Genomic DNA, 17,799 nt, shown 5'->3' with positions numbered 1-17,799 from the left:
ATTAAAAAATGATTTTAACGAGTTTTATATACCAGTTTTATATAACCCACTGTGATTGATAGGTTCAAGTCAATCCCTACGATTACTGTAATTTCAAAACCCACTTAAAATATCAAATGACAGTTGTACTATTCGTTTGAATATATATAACTCCTATATATATTTGGAAATATTAATGCAAAGGAAATGAAAAAAATTGATTTTATTATTATATCTTTTGAATAAAGTAGTTAGTCTCACAGATCCATATTATTAATTTGTTGATAAGAATAACTATTTTTATTGCCAAAATTTCACTGATTTATTCCAGAACTATCTAAGCAACCCAGTACAGTTAACTTTTTTTTCATATATGTATGTGTTTTATTTACTATTTTTACTATGTCAAATCTTAAGCTGAGCAATTTTCTTAATGAATTTTTAACGATAAGTTTTTACTATTTGTTTTCTTTCTACGATAAAATCATTCATTTAGTATCTTTTTTTACTTTCACTTTAATAAGATATGCTGTGCTTTCACATTAATGACCTCGTCATAAAATGTAGTTACGTTTTTTTTACAGACTTATACAATTTATAAGAATACTTAATCTTTCATTATGAAGAAGCAAAACTCATTATTTTCATTTTCCTATTACTGACAGTGCCATCAATATAAGAAACGACGCGAATCTTCATCGCATTTATTATATTCTCATTTTATTAGTTCTTCGTGTATATTTTATGGGCCATTTCAGTCATCCCTCAACATTAATGTGCCACCCTACATGGTTTCCTTTTTCCCTTTAAAGGAGACCACCGTTTTTATGTCAAAAATTTTATCAACTACGACATTCATATCAGCTGAAGTACGTCATTATTATTTTAGCTATGGTTCAGAGTATCTCAAAATTTACTACGAAAGCAGCTCATCAAATCATATAAACCATAAAATTTGTCCTATTTTTTTTTTGTAAATAATTTGTTGGTTTTACTTTTGGGTTTAACTGATAGAAATTGTTTTTGTAACTTAACTCATAGAGTAAAACTATGAAAAGGGCAACTTTTTAGCCTTGAGGAGGATGATTTTTTTAAGTTCTAATGTGACATTTGATATAATGTTTATTGTTGAACTTTTATTGTGTAGTAATTATGTATGAATAATTTTTATTAGAGTAGTTTAATGTTTGAATTTCAAAAATTTCGTTCATAAGGATAATTTCTTATTAGGTTTTCCAAGATTTATTTCTAATCCATTAAATATTATTCTGTATATGGTCATTTCATATATAAATATATTTAAAGTATTTCACTTACCCCTGTATTGAAATGTGTGCCTTTACGTGAACCCAACGAAGTTCCACCGAAGGATGCTTCAATAGTATAACTGTTTGTTATGCCTAGCATCCAAACCACAATGCGTCCAGTGCCTTCTTTGCTGCGTTGCACTTTAAATTTACAGCATTCAAAGGAGAACTAAGTAAAATAAAATTGGGAAAATGTGAGGAATACTCATAGGAATGCTCTGCTCATTAAAATTTTTTAGCTGCTGCAAGTGAAATATTGTAGAAACTAACGAATCCATTCGAATCCATTTGAAAAGCGCAGAATTTCATAAAAGTGAATTCTTGCAAAGCTAACTCAACTCACCTTATCTGCCACATTTTTATGCATCATTAGCGGAAAAACTTGTTCCGTCAGCTTCTTTTCCGGATTACGTTTATTCTCACAGCCATAAACGAAAATATTGTGCCTGCGAGAATGAGCGTGCATATCACAGTACATTGCAACACCGCATTCATCAACCAGTCTAGAATAATTAGAAAAAATTATGAAGATAATTATACACTAAAAAAATTGTTTGAATAATATTTGTATAAAAATAAAGAAAATTAAAAATTAAAGAATAAAAAATAATAGAATAAAAAACATAAATAAAAAAAAAAGAAAAAAAGCACCTTTTTGCGTTTCGTACCAATTTGTATTTGCGTACTGCATTTGCAACTGACCTTTTAATTAATGCTTTTGTATACCAAATGGATGGATAGTATTCTCTTATGACGGTGCGGTATTGTCGATTTAAGTCTTTGCCTGTAAGCGAATTACGTGTATTACCAACAATAACACCATCAGGATTAAGCATTGGTATCAGTTTGAATATGAATTTGTGACGTAAACGCTTGGCCACTATTGTTTCACCAGTTATGAAATCCATTAGTCCTTTCATCATCCATGATGATGGAGTTTCACTTGGATGTACACGTGCAGATACAACAATCGATTTTTTGCGCTATATTCAAAAATATGATTAAAAAATTTGATTGTCAATAAAAAGTGAATGTGAAAATAAAATGGAACTGTTAGTAGTAATTAAATATAAGAAATTATATAAAGAAAGGATTAAGAAAGGAATCATATAATTTTATATTCTAAAAATTGAGCTTTAATTGAGTCGATTTTCAAATAAAATAAAAATTAAAAGAAGAGAGTCAGATCTATTAGAAGAACTAAGTCAATAATTTTTAGCAAAATCATAAAAACTCCATATTTTTTTCTCCACATATTTTCATTACTATTCAATACTTTAATTCCAACGAATCACTATGGATAAAATATGTTTCCATCCTTTCGAAAAAAGTTTCCATCCTTTCAACAAAAGTCATACATTTATTTGGAATTAGAAATAGTAGCTGAAAGCGAAACCTGTCGATGGGGAAGCAATTCGTATCGAAATTTATGATTTAGTCGTTTTGGGTATGCATTCGGGCACTGTTTTTAATAGAGATACTTTTTATTCTTACTCCAAAGAGTATATTTGTTTTTGTAAATGGTAATGAAACAGTGCAATAATGCTGCAATCACCATTGTTAGTATGTTTCAATGGAAAGTGACTGCTTTGTATATATATCGTCTGTAGTTTAAAATACAATTGTCATTATTTTTTCTGCTGACCACATGATGGTCACCTTTGTTGGAACTTATTAACCCCGTTCAAATTCGTATATAATAATAGATTCATGTTCACAAATATGAATCGCTCACAAATATGAATCGATACGGAACGTCAACTGGATCATGTACGAATTCAACAGAACTTGTTCTTTCCTTTTATAAAAATGAAAACAAATTTGAATTTGTTGCGAATATAAGTCCTATATGTCAGGGCTAGCATCGAACTGAATTAACTCTTGGAAGAACTGACAGGTAAATTAAATATACCCTTTTTTCAAAAATGTAAAAGCTAGGGAGAAGAAGGAAAACAGAACTGTTTATGTTTTAATCTTGTCACTATGGCAGTCTACGAAGTAATGAGTCTAGCGAGTATCCCAAATGTACTTTTTCCGCAAATGATATTATTTTTTAATCACAATCCGACAAAAACTTTTCTACGCGCTAGTGGCAAGGAAATGGCGTTTACTTAATACTTAGATCTAATAGGGAGGTCTGCAACCACTAATATCAACCAACAACAATATTTGTCCAAAGATTGGTCTAAAAATTTTACACGGTTGCGGTTGGTGTCTATAGTAAATAACTTCGGAACTCATTTTGCTAATGGCTTTCTTAAAGTTAATTGTCGTTGCCATATATCTGCTTAGAGTACTTTTCTCTCCGAGTATTTGAAAGAGCCCACTATGCCAGAAAACACTGATAAAGCATTTACTCTGACACAGTTTCACTCGTGAACTCTACTTATAAAAACTCTAAATAGTGTGTATTTAGTTAAAGGAAAATTGTTGAAAATAAATAGGCAGCCCCTAAAAAATTTTCTAGATGCACCCATTTACAATTGCTTAAACCCTCCCTGCTATAAAGATATATAAGTAAATTATTTTAATTTTAAAAAGAATTATTGTTCGTCGCTTTCCTTTCACCATTTTTCTATTTCTTATGAAAAAAAGTAATTAAGCAAAAAATTTTTACTTCTCTTTAAAACTAATTACATTACTAACATCCAAATGGAATAATTCTATTTCATTCTTAAAAATGACGTTTTCTTTAGATTTTATATTCTTTAGCTTCGGAAAATTTGTATAATTTTTATATCCTTAAAGTGTGTCATTTCTAATGAAGTTATTTCATGAATGCTAACTTTTCTAATTTTCTTATTTGTTGGAAACTTTTTATTTTACATTCTTCGTCACAAACTTTTTTCCCGGGGCTGAACATTGAATTTTTTTAAAACTTTTTCATTGCTTTATACAGTACTTCGTAGAAAAAAATTAACAAAATAAAATTTGATTTTTAAATTATTATTTAATCCTGAAATCTGATTTAACATAACTTTTAATGTATTTTGCTACCGTACGCTGTCTAAAGGTTACTTAAGTTTATGCTTAAGATTAAAATATTTATTTTAACCTCAAGAAAAGTTAGTGGTTTTACGGTAATTTATAATTTCCTGGCTATTTAATTTGTGGGTTTCCTTACAAATCTGTAAGCTTTGTAATTTATATCAAAGACACTAATTTGACTTTTATTAAAGTGAATAATACAGGTCCTTAATTTATTTAAAAATAAATAAAAAAAGTACACCCATTTAGTGGGGACGAATGTAACTTGAATAAAATATAAAAAAAATTAATCCTCTTAATATTAAAATTTACTAACTTATATATTTTCCTTTTTCCTTTAAATTAATCAGTATAGGGATTATGTGGCACACACACAAATTTTATGTGGTTAGAATTTCTAAAAACCTTTTACCATTGCTTGGACGAACTGCAATATACATATATTTCTAAAGGATTTCCTACACAATCTCATTTCCTACTTCCACATTAGTCAACATTTACTTTTCATGGAATATCATCCATAAAAACTGGCAGCAATTGCCCGACAATGACTAAAACAAGCAAAACTGCTAAGAGCAAATTGTGCATTTGGCTCATTTAAAATTAATTAAAACCTTAGAGGCAAATTGGTTATTATTTGTGCAGCGAGACGGTATCGTGTATGGGGTGTATGAAAAGTATGTCCTCCGAAAAATTAGCCAAGTAAAAATTGAAATTGATTGTGTTAACAATTAGTAAAGTTTGGAACGGATATTGTTTTTGCTTTTATCTACTGGGACAAATGGGAATTGTTATGCGAATGGGTTATCATTTTTTTCACTTACTCTTAATGAGTGCTCATCCGGTGATGGTGCAGTCACTGTTAAATAATATACATTATTACCAGCTAATGAGCGGCATAAAAGTCTTAATTTGCAGAATTTCGATTTAATTGGATCCTTTTGTATATTCATCAGGTAATCCTATATGAGGAGAAAATAAATAATATTTAACACTTGAGATATAAAAGATAATTGTTATTGAAAAAAGAAAATAAATGATTAAATTTATGATATCAAAAAGTATTTTGTTATTCAAAATTTTATATGAAAAATATATACAAGATATAAAAGTCTTATACTTTTAGTTAAAAGATTTCTAAAAAGAAATACTTGTATAATTTTTATCCAAACGTCATATATGGAAATATGAAAAATCTGGTTTTGAAACAAAAAAGTTCCAATAGTAGTGAATTGAAACAACAATATTTTTATATTTAATCAATTCAGTTTTTTGTTTTATAGTGTATATTATTTCTCGAGTGCTTTTATAGACATCACTACTTCGATATTTAGGCATTTGCAGTCCATAATATTATATACCAACTAATCAGTAGAGGCATTATCGATGGATGCGGTGAGGGTACAAAAATGAAGGCGAAACAGATAAGTCAAAAAATAGTTTTCAATTAAGTCTGCTTATTACCAATTGCACTAAAATTATAAACCTTATTTGATTTTTTTTTATTGTATGTAAACAGTAGACTAATTAGTTGCGTTAGTTTATCATTTTATAATAACCAGTAGCTCTGTTGTGACCATTAGCATTCACTTTTGACCACTCAATCGGCAGAGTGGCAGTCCGTGGGATTTTAATAAGGTTCTCGACAGTAAAGAGGAGACACCATACTAATTTAGTCCAAGTAGCTGAGATTTCTGAAACCGACATTGAAACTAATTGACCAATAACAGTTATTTCTAACGATCATTTATAATGGCTAAACTCAAAACAGCTGTAAGATCAGCCAAAAAAAATGTATTAATTAAATATAAAAATTTTGTTGTTGCCGTTTATTAATATTAGAACTTTTTTATTGAATATAAATATAAAATATATCATTTTGTTATTTTCGGCGATCTATGTTGAGTCTGTTGTAGACTGCTTAATTTACTCTAATTTTACTCTATATAATAAAAAATGTTGTAAAAGTGTCATACCTGTAAATCGCTATATGTATAAGGATAACAATGAGCAAAATAAACCGTATCATTGTCATATTGAAATTCTATATTAAAAGTCAAAGTAAACGAAGCATTCTCCTCCTCTTCACCAGAACTACTGTAAATATAATAATAAAATATATTTTTTATTTTAGTCTAAGTTCTCATGATTTTAGATCAAATAAAATTGTTTTGTGCTTACTCTTCGTTGTGATAGTAGCTTATATTCTCGCCACAACGTCGCCAACCTATTTTTGATTGCTTGGCATCGATTGTAGAATACATGACCGGACGCATACCATCATTAAATAAACTGTCCGATTTGACTAAATTAACAATAGAAAATCTAAAACAAATAAACAAAATTACAATAAATTAACAAAATTTTTATAAAAAAAAATGATATATGGTAAATAAAATTTGAATATTCCTCTATGTACTAGCTATACATACCTATAATTTCGATTTTTTCTAGTCTTTTTTACTCTAAAATAAAACCATTGCTTGGATCGACTTGTGTACAAGTCTGAACGTAAATACAATTCATAGTAACTTGGAGTTATTTGCACAGCCTTTGCCAGGTTACCAGATTCGAAGCGGGATTCGAATTCCAGTCCATCGTAATCAATAGGATTAAAGGGATGGCAGTTAGTTAAAATTTTAGAACCGCCGACAGATGAACGACTGAACTGTGGTAAATTTAAAGAATCATCATCAGCATTTTGTTCATTATCATTATTAATTTGTGTTTCATTGCTATTATTTTGTTTAGACTGAGTTTGTGCATTTTCTTTATTTTGTGCATTTTCTTTACATTTAATATTCCCTTTCACTTCTAATTCTACATTCTTGTTTCTTAATTCTTGAATATTATCAAGCAATTTCGTTTTTAAATCATTTTGTTTGAGATCGTGCTCTTCACCCTCTTCACTGTTCACACTATATTCATTAATAATACTTGCAACTTTTATAATTATATTTTCCTTCAAATCATTTTTATTTGGAACAAATGTTGGCGCTAAAACTTCTCCACCATTTGCTGCTTCCTCATTTACAGTAACTTCTTGAGTTCTTTTTCGGTGCCTTACAGGAATTGGTGTGGATGGTTTATATTCTGGTGTTTTATTAGCCCATATATCTTCAATTTCGTCCTCAACAATTTTTGGTATTTCCTTATGTTCTTTCTTCTTTTTTAAACTCTTTTGTTTACGCATATTCATCGCAGAGGTATCACTATCCACGTCACATTCATCCCCATCGCTATCATCATCATCATCATCGTCTTCATTCGAATTGCTTGACGACATCGACTCCAAAATCTTGGTAATACTCTTTTCTATTTTCAAGTCGGTTTGTTTTTCAGCTTCTGAATCGACTGATTCAATATCTGAATCAGTATCGCTTGAGTCGTCAGCTGGTTTCTTTTTTAAATTATCCTAAATTATAGTATAAATTTTTATAGTTATTTATAACAAGAATTTAAACAATTAAGTTCTTGATTAGTGGTATTAATTTCTTTCAATATCTACAACATTCATGATATTATTAAATAATTTAGTTTTTTATAATCATTACAAAAACAGATCAGATGCATTAGTTACAAGATTAATATTAAATGATTATTTTTTTTAACATAATTTCTGAGCATTTTAAATTAAAAATATTAGTTACTTCACATCTCTACCAGATTGTTAATATTATTAAAGGATTGAACTAAAAATTAACACCTAATATAGGTAGCATTACATAGTTGATTTTTCCAAAATTTTGTAAGCATTCAGATAAGAAGTATTAGTTGAAGTCTTAAAAATAATAAGCTTTTTAAATATTTTATTAGGATTTTGTTTTTTTGATGAATTATTGAAACTATTAAATTAAATTATTTTATTATTGTAGTAAAACATACTTTTTGTTTATATTTGTATATTTAACAAGTATATGCAATTGCTCAGTTACGTAGAGGTCCAACATGACCGTGGACTCCCATTCGTATCTGATGATTATTTCAAAGCGTCAAACTAGAACTGAGCCGATAAGTATATATTGGTTTTTTCAGTAAATTACGGAAAAGTTTGGTATCTGCTTAGAAAAAAGTAATATAAGCAAATATAAAGTTAACAGGATTAACTTTAAAGCGTGGTGCAGACTATCATTTTTGAATGTCATTCAAGTTGCACTCTCTTTTGCTCAAATTTATTCTAGCCACCAAACTTGAACGTGCTTACATACAAGAGATTTCATTCAAGCAAAATTTTTGAAGAATAAGGGTGTTTACGCAGGCTGTAGGTGTCTTTCGTACGCTGTAAATGTGTTAGTGCAACCATGTGAAAATATGCTCTTGAATGACAAATGAAAGTTTTTGGGTGACAGACTATCATTCACAACATGTTGGCGAGAAGCTGAATGATGTGCTCAGGCCCTAGCCTAACAAACCTCACTATTTAGTAGTTTTTCGTTATTTAGCACACAATATTGTTAATAATTTCTAAGATTGTTGTAAGTAAATATTTATTCCTAACATACACATAATGTTATATACTCTAAACAATTTGTGTTATTTCTTTCATTGGACTTTCTCCATTGGGAGTTCTAGATTCGCGGCTGATTACATACATATAAATACTTTATAAGTATATTGAAATATGTGAGTTGTTATTACCAGATAAAATTAAATAATTTTAACATATTATTTTATCTTATATTCACATCTTCTGATACATTATTGTCGAATAAATTATTTGTTTATTAACTGTTAATTACCCGCTTGTTTATTTTTAATTAAAATTATCTTTTTATTATACAATTAAAGCATCTAAATTAAATTTTTATAAAATAGCAATTATGGTCGACAATTTTGAAATATAATATTATAAGCAACTTCATATCAAAATGAATTCCAAACTTTATTAAAAGTTGCTGTTTTTTATTAAATTTTTTTCTTCTAACTTAAAGGATGCTTTGCTATTAAAAAATATTTTGTATTTTTTCATATCATTATTCAATTGCAAGTATTATTGTATAAAAACAGAATAAATCAGAAAAAAATGTGAATCCTTTGATGTTTCCCTATTTTTATTTTTATTAATTCTGTTAAATGGAAAATTCTTTTTTAAATATTTTCTTTAATCTTAGCTTTGAAAATATACAAAGCAATTTTTTTTACTTCAGTAATTTTGTTGATTATCCTGACGTACAGCATAATTATGTTTATTAAAGGATTCTTTAAGGACTATAACCAAATTTCACAATAAGTAAGCGTTTTATTTAGTTTTGATTCAACATAAATAAATTTTGTTAAATTTATATATGTATTTAAATATATATTATAAGTTATTTTTATATAATTTTAGTTTCAATGCACTTCTAATAGTTAGTTAGTTAGTCAATTTCAATTTAAAGTAGCAAGAAAAATATAGATTAGAAACACAATTAATATTCTTAAAGTGAAAAATAATTTTAAATTTAATATTAGTTTGTAATGAATGTAATAAGTGAGACTTACATAGTTGACGGCGCTAATAGGATTATAATTAAATACCACAGTGCCATTTTCTTCACCTACAGGACGTGGTTTTATTTCATTACCCGTTGGAGCATTTAGTGGTTCCGGTAAGATAGGCACATAAGGTATATGTATAATTCGTTCTTCTATGACCTGTAATTAAAATAAATAAATTTTATATTAATGAAATTTATTTAAAAATAATTGGTAATTATTAATGTACTTAAGTGATATTTGATGAAAAGCGATAACTATGAGATAAACTGGTAGTTTTTAAATTTATAATTCTATATGATAACCATCGAATCAATAAAAATCATTTAATAGTTAAGGGTAAAGTGATGTTAGGACTGAAGTGGTAATTTACCTCGACACTATGGCAAGATGTTTTGATAGGACTAGACTCTTAGTCAGAATATTAGTCTTAGCTCTTAGTTTAAATTTATCAGTCACACAATTGAGAGATATTTCATAAGTCGGAAAAGTGATTTAAGCAAGGTTACTGAAATATTTTTGTGGCCTTTTAAGTCACACCCTCCGACGCCTGGCTGGATTTAAGTCGCCTCGTACGACAGGCATGCCTTACCGCGGGAAATTTCTAACCCCTATCCCGCAGGGAATGTTAATGCTATTAATGGGGGATCATTTATTGGGGGATTATTATTGTTACTTAAACCAATTTTGATTATGTGTGTCAGTCCTGTCACACTTCAAACCGAGAATTCTTCCAAAGTATTCAGTTCACATTAGTGCAGACGAATTTCTATTCTTAGAAAAGTCATCATTATTGTCAATTTGTATTTTTATTTTATGTTCTACTTTTGAGTAATTAGGGTATAGATAGTAATATAGAATAATATAGAATTTGATTTAATTTGCGATATAGATGCAAGTTCACCTTTCTACCATTTTTATTTTATTTTGTTAAAGCACAAATCAAAAAAAAATTATTTGCTTAAGATAATATTGAAGACTTCTTCTTTTTAATCTTTTACTAGCCTAATGGTGTCGTCATCAGGATTCAGCACTCGTAGGCTATTAAAAATAAAGTGCCTCCATTTATAGGAGAGACCACCAAAAAATAAACTGATCTGTTGTTAGGGTAGTCCTTGGCATGACACTGTCTGATTTTATAATGGTTATGTCAAAGAGGGTGTAAGTAAATATAATTATTATTTGTTAGAGTTGAAGTTTTAAAGCCACTATTTGCTGCTTTTAATATGAAAAAGTCATTCCTTGAGAAATATTGAAAGAAAATTTTTCTCCATTAATAGTTACCAAACTTATAACTTTACAGTATGTAGTAAATAAAAAAGTCGTATATATGTATTAAGTATAATAAAAATATGATTTGTAAGTAAATTTTTAATATCAGCAAATCTAAAAGTTTTATATAAGTTAAATAAAAACGACAACTGCAGTAAATTAAATTTATTCCCTTCATAAAATAATAAAAAAATTATAAATGTATCAAACTGCAAATGACATTTTCATGAAGACTTTTATTTTATTAAATATATTATTATATATTATTTATTACTCCATTTTTAAAGGTAAAGTTAAAAAGTAATTGACATGCTTTAAGTGAGAGATGCGAAATATTTGCTATCTTTAAATTGCTAAAAAGCATAAATTAATTAAATGTAATTAGGCGCATTTATATAATTTATGTGCATGCGACATTCATAATTTGTATTATTTATACTCCTGAGCTGACGGTAATGGGTGTGTCAGTCAGTCAACGCTTACCAACTTTAATTGGTATAAGAGATACAATGACCTTAGTCAAAAGTTCTATTCATTTGCTGAGCTAGCTGTGTGTTTTGTATGAGCATTCAACTACGACCTGACTTTCAAGGCATTTACGACATTCTAGGGGCTGCAGAAGAATGACTTGTGCTGAAGTCATAAACGGCTATTGTTCAACTTTGCATTGTCGTTGTCGCAGTAGCAGGGAATGAAAAGGTCGAACATGACTGTCAAGTGGAGAGACGTGCTTACAACTTTGCAAAGGCAAGTAAATACAAAACGTAGATATTTGCATGGAAGAAAACTCAACGCAATGATGAAGGAAAATTTTCTACTTGTAATGGCACAAATACAAATATCGTCAAGCAAAAGTTAAATTAATAAAACAGAGGAAAGAGTGTGTGACTAATGATTTGTAGTTTGTTGACAGTTTGAAAATGCAATAATTTATTTCATATTCTGTTAAAAATCAAAAGAAACGTAATGGTAGTCCTAGAATTCATATTTTAAAAGAGTACAAAAATACAGGAGGTGTAGATATACGAGTAATTGGTTTATAATAATAATTTAGGGCAAAAGTAATGATAGTCCTAGAATTCATATTTTAAATGAGTATAAAAATAAATGAGTTGTAGATATATTAGTAATTGGTTTATAATAATAATTTATGGCAAAAGTAATGGCAGTTTTAGAATTCTTATAACTATCCGTAGAAGAATATTAAAATTTTTAGAAATAATTGGTTTACTAGAATTATTCAAATGAAAAATCAAAAGTAAATTATATAGAAATTGTAGAAATTTTTAATTGGACCGTAATAATAATTTAAGTTAGAAATCAGAGACAATGGTAGTAACAGATTTCATATATCATTGAGTAGAGGAATGAAGAAATTTTAAAAATAATTGATTTACAAAAATTATTCAAATGAGAAATCAAAAGAAAATTATATAGAAATTTCTAATTGGTTTGTAATAATAATTTAAGTTAGAAATCTGAGGCAGTAATAGGTAGTAATAGAATTCATATATCATTGAGTAGAGGAATGAAGAAATTTCAAAAATAATTGATATATAATAATGCCCATAATGGAAATAATTTGTTTATTATAACAATTTACTTGATTTCATTATCATTTCTTAACGGTTAGGGGATGTGGCACGGCGACCGTCGGGTCTATTGTGCTCCCTTCTGGGTTTAAAGTAGGTCTCTAAGCCCTATTGCGTCAATAAAAAATAGTATAGAACCTACTTTACAGAGTTTTATTGCCTCTTAAGTAAGGACATTCCCAGGAGCCTATTCCGTCTGTGCATTATCATATGGTATTGTAACAGCACATGTGTGGCTGACTCCTCATTCTCTTTACAGTTTACATCCGTAAATATACCCAGTCTTCGAAGGTGGTGTTTTAGTTTACAGTACCTTGTTAGGATTCCTGTGATGATTGTAAGTGTTTATTTTGATAGGTTCCTACAAGCCTGATATCTCTAATTGTTTTAGGTACCAATAAGTGATTTGGATTGTTTTAATCCTGGTATATTATCCCAGTATTTTTTCTGTATTTCTACTTTACTAAATTATTCTCTGAATTTACCAAAAAGTTTAAAATTTTTTTTTTTACTAGTTATTGTTTAAAATTACACTAACTTCATTGAAATATAAATAAATACAGCATAACCAACAAAATCTTGTTTCTCCACAACCATGTTGCAAATATTAGGTACTTGTATTGGATATGCAGTGCGTATGAGTAACATTAATTTTTAAAATTAATGCTACAATTTTAAAAGTTTTAAAATTAAATTTCAAATGAGCTAGAAATATGAACCTTTTTTTACTGAAAATATCCTAAACTTAATGTTGTGGATATGCATTAATGTCATGGCACTCGTTTGTGTTCATTAAAATGAAAATTATTATGTGAAATATAATGTGGTATGTACTTGCTCATGAATAAATTATTGGAATTCTGTGAGGAAGATAAGGTCACACTTCAGCAGGACTGTGAATATATTATTCAAGAGCATAGCTTTACGAAACACGTTGCAGTTTAAGTTTATGTAGAATTGAACAGCTCAATGAAATTCTAAATGAATATTAAAATGTTTGGAAATATGAATAATGTTTGGAAATGAAAACTAAAATAAAATTTAAAAATTTGTGGTAATATTGTATAAAATATATTTTATTTTAAATTCATTTAATTAATACTTTAACTTTGCTATTATAATAGACTCGTTTGAGGCATTTATACTTTAAAAGTGTTTGCGCCATTTTTAAATAATTAAAAATTATATACAGAAATAATTGTTATAAGAGATAATTAGTAATAAGAGATAGTAAGTTCGTGTTTGTTTTAAGAATAGGATGACATGTACTCTAGAGCTGAATTAAGAGTTGTGTTGTGTGAAAAAAAAGTCACAATTAAATGCAAGATTGGTTCAGAGGTCTAGTACCAGAGTCTGTATTTCAATGACAGAGTTTAATGTTTGACATTTCCACACTAAAAAGTATATAAGCACAATTCATAAATATAAATAAATAATATAGAAAACATGTTAAATAAAAGTTTTAGAATATTATTAGGGTGGCTATTCAGAATTTCGGCCTAAGTCGATTTTTCACTTGTGTTGGCGCTCAGATCTCCAATCTGACAATTGGGCGATTGAAGCTCTGGACGCCAACACAAATGAAAAATCGATCCAATCTGACAATGATGTTGTTAAGTCTTTTTCGAGTTAATGCATTTGGGCACTTTCACTCTTTGATAGCTGGGGGGTTTCTGCAAAGTCCCACCCTGCTCACTGATTAATTTGTGTATTTCTTATAAGCTTCGTGATTATTCAATGACTAATCTAAGATCTGCGTACCGCCCTGTGCGGTCAGTGATTACTCTGATTAGATTAGATAGTGCTAAGTAGGGTAGCCTGTCGGTTACGTTTGCGATTACTTCTCGTTACTTATCATCATAATTTGTAACACATTTAATTTTTCATAACAAGCATATGCATACATTCAATGTACATAATATATGTACCACATTAATTTAATTATTTATATATATATCAACTATATGTTAATATGCATTAAAAATGATGAATGTTTATTAAGTATTCACTTTTACGATTATTCGTTACTTATCATCATCACTTGTGACACAAAAAAAATCTGTGTAAAAACACATAAAACTTCCAGCAATTGTTGTAACAATATCATCAACGTATCAGTTGTGTCAAATCAATTTTTATAGCAATGATTACTGTAGATTGTGCACGTAACATTTATAGAGTTATTTGTGGCAAACAGCATGTGTACCCGACGACGCCCCCAAGGCAATATACCCCCTTAATGTATATCACATGTTACAGTAATAAAAGATACCAAAGGGCGCCACTTACATAAATATGCGTACATTAAAAATTATCTCATCAATAAATGCTGACATGGGAATTTATCACGTCCTACATAACAAGGAAAAGGATGTGTGTTTGACACTTGACGTGTTTCTACTCGCATAATGAAACGCTGTAGGCAAGCAATCTTATTTATTAAAATGTTATTGATTTAATGCAGTACACACGGAAATATGTTAAAAAGGTTAAAAAGATTTTAAATGATTGAGCTTCCCTCCACGCTACACTCTTACACTCTGGGGCAGATAAATAACTTTACATCCGCGTGCAGAAATATTTTCTACTTAAAAATTTTATAAATTAAAAAATATAAAAAAATTTCAAATAAAAATATTTTAACAGAAATTTACAAAATTCCTGCTCCATATACTTCAATACAAGCGAAAATATTTCAATTTGCTGTAAGAATTTCAGTATGTTTCCTTCCTTCTGCTTATATATTGCGCTCTCCCAATAAAATTTGATATATATATATATATATTTATACATTTATACATACGAGTACATTTATAGCCAGTATAAATTCTGTGTATGCATAGAATTTATCTACAAAAATGTAAATTTCAATTTATTGCAAAGCTCACCGCTGCTCCTGTAAGGCTGCCGGTAAAGATTGTTGCATACTTTCCGCATTATTGTTGGCATTTTAACTTAAGATATTTGAGAAAATATCTCGTGGCTTAGAAGTTGAATGTAAAACACTTGCCAAGGGAGTTGAGGTTCTTCGTACATAGCAGCAGTTAAAGGTAAAACGTTAAATGTGAAAAAATTTGTTACAAAGATGTGAAAATTTGTGTATGGCTTAAAATGTTTTAATTCCAGTTTTAATACTTGTAATTTTTTTGTTGATACTTTTATTAGCAGAATGTGTTGACACAAGTAGTTAATGATTTTTACAGAATATGTGTAAAGATATAGCAATCGTGATGTCGTTCAAGATTTTCAAAACTGCAGTTTACTTGTCGGTATTCTAACAGAAAATTGAAGATAGCGCATACAGAAAAACGGGCATTACGGGAAAACGGGAATTTATCTCCTCTATTTCTGTGCGGCTGCCTCACAGAAGTCGTCTAAAATTCTACTCTATTACCTTCTCTACTACTTTCGAGGGACTGGACTTTGTTTCTAATATTATTATTAAATATATTATAGTGTACAACCACTTAAAATGTATTTATAACACAAACATCTTAAGTAAAATTTAACGTCATTAAATGCTTATAAGAAATCTAATCTAATATCGCTACGGAATATCGGTATATCATTTAAACTTAAGGCGTATGACTTTTACCTTTTAGCACTTTGTAATGCACTTGCCTCATAAGAACTCTTTTGCTTATTGTAGAAACAATCTAAAAGACTAGTACTGACATTCTTGATAGCATCCCGGTCTCTGATTTAAAACACTTATTTGACATGTCTTTAGAGCGAGCAAATCGCTATATTAAGTCAGAAGTTTACTACTTCAATATACTAAATCGATTTTTAGTAAATAAATTTTTACTGTTTTTTATTATAAAAAGTCATGTTTAAAAATCCTGTTTTTATTACATTGTTCTCCAATAATGTAATAATAATAACATGGAATATATAAATATTCGTTTATTTATCGCAATGATATAATTTACCTTATATATAATATGCATAAGGATTTGGTTAAATGGTTATTATAGTCAAATTAAATACAATATGCGTGTAAAATGTTCATAATATTAATCATAATTAAACTAAATACACAAATATTCATTTATTACTGAAATATATACGTTAACGTTGTAATATACATACCTTATATATACACATATAATTTTAATTAAATAATTATTTTAATAAAATTAAATACACTATGCTGCACATAAAATGCTCATAAATAAAATGAGCAGATCCATAGTTTTGTAATTAAATTTACAATTTATATTTATTTTTAATATTAAAATCAAAATTTTAATAATTATAATTGCGATTCATGATAGTTGAAATTTTTTTTCATTTGTAGTAGTAAAAAAGCAATTAAAATTAAAAATATGCGCCTGTCTATGCAAAACTCAGAAAAGCCCATAAAACTCATTCTCCAACCATCCTGTTTCTGGTATATTTTATCCTGGCAACAAGTTTTAGCATATTTGTATTGTTTTATGGCATTGTAAATTTATAAAACCAAAATAATAACGAAAATAAAAAATAAAAAAGCTGCAACTACAGTGTAAAGTTGCTGCTACGTTGCTAGCAACTAGCAACTATTTGTGGAACAGAAAATATTTCGCGTTATGACAATATTTACTTTCATTTAGTTTCGCAGCTTAGTTGGTGAGTGCATTGCTAAAAACAATAATAACAATAAGTTTCTGAAACAAAACAAATTGTCTTCTTCTTTTATTTTAGTTTTTAATTAAAAACTTTTGAAATGCGCTAAGGTGCTGAAAATAGCAAAAAAAAAAAAACTGATTCTCTTAGTTGTTTATATTTAAAGGTGGAAAAAATCTAAAGAAAATAAATTTTATATTATTTTGTATTTATTTAAACAATATTAGAAGTTTTCAAATATAAATATATTAAATTCAGTGGTTTGTTAAAAACAAAGTTAAGACAAAGACAAAAAAAAAAGTAATTATAACTATTTATCATAGGTCCCTTCCTGGGTGAGGGTCTAAAAACTTTTACCGACGGTTCGAAAACCGGGATTGGCGTTGGTAGTGGAGTTTTCTCAGAATAGCCAAATATATTCTTTTCTTATATTCTTCCAGTTCACCGTATTGTTTTTCAGGCAAAAGTGACTGTCATAAAGGAAGCTTTAGCTTGTGTAGAAGTATATAATATACTTAAAAGGAATATATATATACTATCGTATAGTCAAGCTAGTTTAAAGTCTTTGAGTTCAGTTC

At 28.4% G+C, this 17,799-nt stretch overlaps 1 protein-coding gene across 1 annotated transcript in view; it reads right to left on the bottom strand.

Moving 5' to 3' along the window:
- Positions 1 to 1,235: 1,235 nt before the first annotated feature.
- The window catches only part of LOC119667115 (cytosolic carboxypeptidase Nna1-like), a 115,896-nt gene continuing 99,332 nt past the window's right edge, over positions 1,236 to 17,799 (bottom strand). The window contains exons 5-13 of the mRNA XM_038076402.1: positions 9,756 to 9,908; positions 6,707 to 7,689; positions 6,456 to 6,599; positions 6,251 to 6,371; positions 5,099 to 5,236; positions 1,989 to 2,269; positions 1,630 to 1,789; positions 1,297 to 1,455; positions 1,236 to 1,247 (exon numbers count right to left, since the gene is read on the bottom strand). Of these exons, the coding sequence (XP_037932330.1) occupies positions 1,236 to 1,247; positions 1,297 to 1,455; positions 1,630 to 1,789; positions 1,989 to 2,269; positions 5,099 to 5,236; positions 6,251 to 6,371; positions 6,456 to 6,599; positions 6,707 to 7,689; positions 9,756 to 9,908 (2,151 nt within the window). The remainder of the gene's footprint in view (positions 1,248 to 1,296; positions 1,456 to 1,629; positions 1,790 to 1,988; positions 2,270 to 5,098; positions 5,237 to 6,250; positions 6,372 to 6,455; positions 6,600 to 6,706; positions 7,690 to 9,755; positions 9,909 to 17,799) is intronic.

This window comes from Teleopsis dalmanni, chromosome 1, assembly GCF_002237135.1.
Source record: "Teleopsis dalmanni isolate 2A chromosome 1, ASM223713v2, whole genome shotgun sequence".
Taxonomy (NCBI): Eukaryota; Metazoa; Arthropoda; class Insecta; order Diptera; family Diopsidae; genus Teleopsis; species Teleopsis dalmanni.
Note: the sequence above shows the minus strand (reverse complement) of the source record. Positions and strands in the feature narration are given on the sequence as shown.